This window comes from Myotis brandtii, unplaced genomic scaffold (genome assembly GCF_000412655.1).
Source record: "Myotis brandtii unplaced genomic scaffold, ASM41265v1 scaffold96, whole genome shotgun sequence".
Taxonomy (NCBI): Eukaryota; Metazoa; Chordata; class Mammalia; order Chiroptera; family Vespertilionidae; genus Myotis; species Myotis brandtii.
This window is the reverse complement of record NW_005371972.1, coordinates 960,046-966,688: the sequence shown is the minus strand read 5'-3', so window position 1 is coordinate 966,688 and position 6,643 is coordinate 960,046. Positions and strand designations below refer to the sequence as shown.

Sequence of the window (6,643 nt, the reverse complement as noted above, 5' to 3'; positions counted from 1 at the left end):
AAATAATTTTATGGTTGGGTCACAAGATGAGGAACTGTATTTAAAGGGCCAGAAAGTTGCCCATGGCTGACCTAGACCCAGCTTATTCTCTTCATCTGTCTTTTCTACATCCTTCACCGCCCCGCCTCAGGCTCACCCAACCCTTGACTGAGCTGGCCCGGCACAGCTGCCCACCCGAGTGATCTTCCGAATAGCCTTTTGGTGTTCCACTCCTCAATATGAGCAGATGCCAAGGATCACCAGACATCTGAGAAAACCATCTAACACGACAGACAAAACAAAACAAAACAGAAAGGTTGGAAGGCAAAGTTGAGGAAATCTCACCCAAGCCCGCCCAGGGCACAGTGAATGAAAACAGAGAACTATAGAACAAGTCCAGGACAGGAGACCATCCTCCCTGAGTAACAGACACCCTAAGGGGGGAGTCGTTCTCAGACCGAAAGGCACTCAGCACACTAGATGAAGAGAGCTAGACCCAAGTACATCATCGTGAAATTTCAAAACACTGAGGTCAAAAAAAGATTCTACAATCTTCAGAAAAGGAAATCTTTCACATAAAGGATCAAGGATCAGAACAGCATCCAGCTTTTCCACAGCAATACTGTCAAAAACTGTGAAAGAAAATGATTTCCAACTTAGCCGGACTGGTGAAATGTAGGGGGAAAGACATGTCCTGATTTTCAAGAACTCAATTTACTACCATGTACTTTTTGTCAGGAAGTTACTGGAAGATGTGCTCTAATAAACTGGGGAGCAAAATAGAAAGAGGAAGACATGGGATTCATGTAGCCCAACATTAGACCAAGGAAAAAGGAACCCTGGGGACTCAGTCAAGGGCGATTCCAGAACAGCAGCATGAAGCAGCCCAGGTTCTGAAGAAGCATCTTCAAATGGGATGGACGGCAGCAAGGACATTTACACAAGCAGGGCAGTGTTTGGGATGAGTGATTGAATTATTAATTCAAAAAAAAGGAAAAGCAATTATATTCAATTAGATGGCTATGCTCTCAATAGTATTTATATAATCATATGAGTAATAAGCACTATAAACATGTTATTTAGAAATGTGGAGGCAAGCACCAACAGAAGTCTGCTAAAATAGTTGAATTATCTGTCAGGAGTAGAAAACAGAAGTACATAGGGGACTGATATTCTTTTTGCCACCAGCTAATATGCACATATATATGACTTCGATATAGAGCTTAAATTCCTCTAAGGCTTGCTGGATCAGATGTACCTGTCCAAGAGAAAAGTTTTTAAATCCACTACTCTACCAAGCCTCCCAGTGCCTCCACTCACCTAGGTGCACCCTTCCAATAATCTTCTGGGTGCCCACTCCTTTGGCGATCCCTGCCCACCGACGATCCACCAGCCTCATTATGTTACACCTTTCCGCACAAGCTTGACTCATAATAGTCATCTGGGCACCTGGAGGTGGAGGGAAATATCAGATAATAAAGACAAAACCCACATTTGTGTTAAGATTAAAAATGCAGCACTAAGAACAGGGCAAAGCAAGTACACCCCAGGCCTTTTCTCTTTTTTAACTATTTCTTTAGTTGATTTTAGAGAGAGGAAGAGAAACATCAATGAGAGAGAACCATCAATCGTCTGCCTTCTGCACACCCCATTCTGGGGATCAAGCCTGCCACAGGGACATGTGCCTGATGGGCAACTGAATCAGCCCCTTCAGGGCTACCCAAGGCTTTTATCTGTGCAACATTGTTCCTACCGAGCGGTTTCCTGCCTGGCTTAGTTCAACTTTCAGTGCCACAGTGGAAACTGAAACAGTGTAGAAACTTGACATTGAGAGAAAGAATATTTTGTTTAAATGTAATTATTAAATGATACTTAAAAACTTTACCAACAGGAAGCAAAACAACCTGAAAGGACTTCCAAAAAGTCAAAATGACTACACACAGAAATGCTCACCAAGTACTACTTCACATTCAGATGCGTTGCACAAAGCACCTCTAAACATCGCGCCAAGTTATTGTCACTCCAAATTTTGGGGCACTCTAATTTACCAGTTAAAAAATACATCATAGTCTCTCAAAAAACTGGACGTGAACTCCCTATTGTCTGCTCCAACTGTCAGACCCTCTTCCCTCTCAGGAAGCGGGCAGCGAGGGACTTTTCTCCTGCAGTGACATGTACTCAGCCACAGCTGGAGTTGGCCTGGAGGAAGACACTCTCCTAATCTTTATCTACAGTGCTAACTTCTCCCACGACTCGAGCTCCCACTCCTGTGTCAGACACTTCTATTTCAAAGCCAACAGGTATAAAACTGTTTCTCCCCAAATAATTCTCACTTTGGATTTCTCTTCCTGCCAACTGAATTGTTTTCTTGCAATAATAAAACTTAGGCATTGTTCACTTTTGACTCCTTTTAGCCTTTCCCCACTTTCAAACTCTGGTCCAATCCTGTTAATAAGTTCTGTGCAATTTCTGCTATTTCTGACGCTCCTTCTTCCAACCACAGCAGTGTGAGCGTAGCTCACACTATATCCCCCTTGCTAGTGGATGAAATCTCTGCTTTCCAAACCACTGTGGATGTATAACTTAAAGCAAGGAGCTAGTTGACCCTGAGTGGCACAGAATTCTCCAGATCTGTCACACTGCCTGCCTTCCTATCTATCACCTTCTTCCGCTCACTTAATGTATCTGCTCAAAGATCCTCAATGGCTACTATTCCTTCTAAGACCAACTTCAAACCACATCCAGCCTCAGAACCCACCCCCACCCCCCATCCGGGCCAAACCTTTTCCAGCTGCTGTAGGTTGAACGTTTCATGTTGAAACCTAATCCCCGATGCAATGATAGAAAGAGGCAGGGCCTTTGGGGGTGATTAGATCATTAGAGTGGAGGCCTCTTGAATAGGATTCGTGACCCTCACCACTTCCACCACGTGAGGACCGAGGGAGAAGACTGCCATCTATGGACTAGGAACCAGACACCAACCCTCCAGCGCCTTGATCTTGGACTTCCCAGCCTCCAGAACGATGAGAAATAAGTCTGTGTTGTTTGTAAGCCACCCAGTTTATGGTATTCGGTTATGGCAGCCCAAGCAGACTCAGACGACAGACTTATATTCCAAATGCCCTTACACCTTGTGCTTGACCAGGGGGAATGTGTTCCCTTTGCCTGTTACTCACTTTGACCCGCCCGGAGAGTGCCCCTTCCCTGCTTCCACTTTCTAATTGTGCTTATGCTTTAAGCCCAGTTCACGGCCCACCTCCTCCCCACTGACTGTCCTTTCCCTCACGATGTCTCCTCAAACTCAATCCCAACATTTTCTGTTCATGTTGCTCATTAAGGCTTCTTACACTACATGGGCACTGGAAGGTCTTGGCATCTGAAGGTTAGATTTAAGAAGGCCCAGAAATAATGAAAAAAAGGGAGTTTGGGAAGGCGATTTTCATTTACCTTCCTCCTTCCTCCCCATTTTACTCCACAAAAGCTAGTTACTGATGTACAGGAAGCAATCCCAGGATGGGAAGGGTCCCTTTTACCGCGCTCCTGCCTCTTTGCAAGCCTCAGCTCCAAGCCCCGCTCCTCTGCCCATGGAGATAGCTCAGTTCAAATGGCCTCTCTCTTGAAGCCACACCTGAGGTGAAGCATCCGTCAGTGAGAATGTCGTTTCTATATTCACCCAACATGCACCAGATTTTTGCACAGTGCTTGAGTCCTGGCACCAAACAGACCAGGGGCTGGATCCAAGATCTACTGCTCGTGAACTCTGGACACCTGGAAGAATGACTTCCCCTCTCTATGTCTAAGTTTCTTCTCCTAGAAAATAGGGGTAACAGAACGCAGTTCTTGGGGGACATGCTGAGGATTAAGTAAAAGTGAATAAACTAATATATATTAAGCACCTTAGGTAATTTAGCATGAATGAGCATGGTGCTTACCATACAGAAAGGGCTCAATAAATACTAGTGTCAGATTAGGGTCTCCTATAGGTATTTGTTACTGTGAAGCACCAGTTAGTAAGTCTTGTCCCCCGAGCACTCAGCACAAGGCCCTGTACATAGCATTCAACAGACATTTTAAAACTTGAATAATCAGCAGTTTACTTCTCCCAGGAATGTATGCATCTCAGTATAAGCTCTTTCCAATAGTTGAAACCTAGCATGTTCTCAAGTACTTGTGGATGAACAAATGGAGGAAAAATGCCTGGCCGGCGTGGCTCAGTGTTGGAGCATCGACCTGTGAACCAGGGGGTCACGGTTCAATTCCCGGTCAGGGCACATGCCCAGGTTACGGGCTCAATCCCCAGTGTGGGGTGTGCAGAAGGCAGCCGATTGGTGGTTCTCTCTCATCACTGATGTTTCTCTCTCTCTTTTTTCTCCCTTCCTCTCTGAAATCAGTAAAAATATATATATTAAAAAACAAAAAACAAAAAAACAAAACAAAACAAATGGAGGAAAAGTTAACTTGAGCAGGAGCTTTTAGTACTCTAGGAAGTCATACCGGGAAAGACCGTTGTCACACCCACATGTGGTCTCACTAAAAAAGCAAAGAGCTGTTACTAAGAGATAAGGTGACAGTTAGTACAGGGATTATCTGAATCTTCAAGTGAAAAACTCCCTGCCTCCTTTCCTGGCCGTTCTTTCTTCTTTCAGGGCAAGAACCATGCCCTGTATCCTACACTCCTCATTGCTCCTGGCACACAGATGAGGCAGAAATACTGGTTTGACCTATACTACATAGCTCCTTTAAAAAAAATTTTTTTCTTTATTGATTTCGGAGAGGGAGAGGAAGAGATAGAAACATCAATGATGAGAATCATTGATCAGCTGCCTCTTGCACGCCCCCTACTGGGGATCGAGCCTGCAACCTGGGCATGTACCTTTGGCCAGAATCAAACCCGGGACCCTTTACTCCGCAGGCCGACGCTCTATCCACTGAGCCAAATTGGCTAGGGCTACACAGCTCCTTCTTTATCAGATTCTTATCCTAAACCAAATGATTCCCCAATTCCTTAGAGGTACCCTAGAATTCAGGATGCCAAATAAGGGGCACAGGAAGATAAAGGAGACACCGAAAAGACAAAACTGGTGAAGAAATGATTAAAAAAACAAGCCTATCACAAACAAGAAAAGATGGGAAGTGAAACAACCCCCAGGTTTGCTGGCGAGCAGTCCATAGGACAAATGCCATCTTTAAGGACACCAGGGTCTCTCCTTCTTCCTGTGTCAGGTCAGAATGTTCGCTGGAGAGACAAAGATACAAAGGACGGAGACGTCACCTGAGTCAACAAAGGCTTTCACAGGATGTCCATTCACTTTGCAGTTAATATAAAGCATCACTACTTGGCCAAAACTTTCCGGAGCCTCCTCCATAGCTATGGTCATGTTTTCCTCAATGTTCTGTTGCCTGTAACAAACCAAAACCAGGGACACTAAGAGCATTACTTCCATGAAGAGAGATCTGTCTCAAAGTCACGATATTAAAACAGATCTGTGCGTTATCTTTTGTCCCAGCTATAGCAGCTGAGTCACTAAAATGGAAATTGGTACTCTACCCTGCAGTCTGTGATTTAGTAGGAGGCAGTAAGATACACAGCAGAAAATTAAAGGCAAAGAAATTACCCTCATGTAAAATGACTATGTTTGTTCCCTTTACAAGCTCAGAAACAGGAAAAGAAACTTCTGGAGAATAAGGGTCACAACCCTTTTTATCCTACAGAATGTTAAAATTTCATGAGTGCTCCAATTTTAACTGAGGACTTACTGGGTATCTGGGTACATTTCCTATGTCCAGGGCATTAAAAAATTGTTTGCAAATACAATACTGATGTCTTAACTGCTTGTTGTTGCATCTGCTGCTTAATCTCTAAGACTGGGTTTTCTAATCTGCAAAATGAGGATAATTCATTCCTATTACAGGATTGCTGAGAGGTGGAAAGCATCATTATATGATGCCAACATAAGAGCGGATGTTAAAAAAACTCAAAAAATAACCTTCTACCCACCTATCACTTAGAAAACTATACACACATATAAATCACTGTTCACCTGGTCATCAAATAATTTCTTCTAAAATTGAACATTTTAATTCTTACACGAGAAAAGCACATAAAAGGGAGTTCCAGCTTACTCTAGCATCTCATGTCTCCTCCATTCCCAACCTCCTTTAAAAAAAAATAACCAAAAAGGACCAACATTAATGGAAACTAGGGCAGGGGCTAGGCCACTTACTTGAAGACAGTAACAAAACAAGGTCCAAGGTTTGGACAAGTCACACTGTAAACCAGGCATTAGAAAACTACAGCCGGGTTCATTTACATCCCGGCATTATCTCTGGCTGTACCTTACCGCCCTGGCAGAACTGAGCACCCGCCATACAGATAGTGTGGCCTGCAATGCCTCAACTATTTACTATTTGGCCCTTAATGGGTAAAGTGTACTGACGCCTGCTCTAAACTGTCCTTTCTGTAGTAACACTTTAGCTCAACTGAACTGATGGTTTTATCAGCCATTCTCTATTGGAATATTAAATTTCTCAGAAAACCAAAGGCACACTCCTTTAACTTAGGCCAGTGGGTCTGAGCCTTGGCCGCACATTAGAATCACCTGGAAATCTTTTTAAAATCCTGATTTCTGGGCCTCATCCTCCAGAAATTGTTTCTTTGTTACTA

The 6,643-nt window shown here is 43.7% G+C and overlaps 1 protein-coding gene across 1 annotated transcript in view; it reads right to left on the bottom strand.

Moving 5' to 3' along the window:
* RSC1A1 (regulatory solute carrier protein, family 1, member 1) overlaps positions 1-6,643 on the bottom strand; it is a gene marked incomplete at its 5' end in the record, with an annotated part of 41,955 nt that overhangs the window by 18,869 nt on the left and 16,443 nt on the right. The window contains 2 exons of the mRNA XM_005886195.2: positions 1,300-1,428; positions 5,252-5,379. Of these exons, the coding sequence (XP_005886257.1) occupies positions 1,300-1,428; positions 5,252-5,379 (257 nt within the window). The remainder of the gene's footprint in view (positions 1-1,299; positions 1,429-5,251; positions 5,380-6,643) is intronic.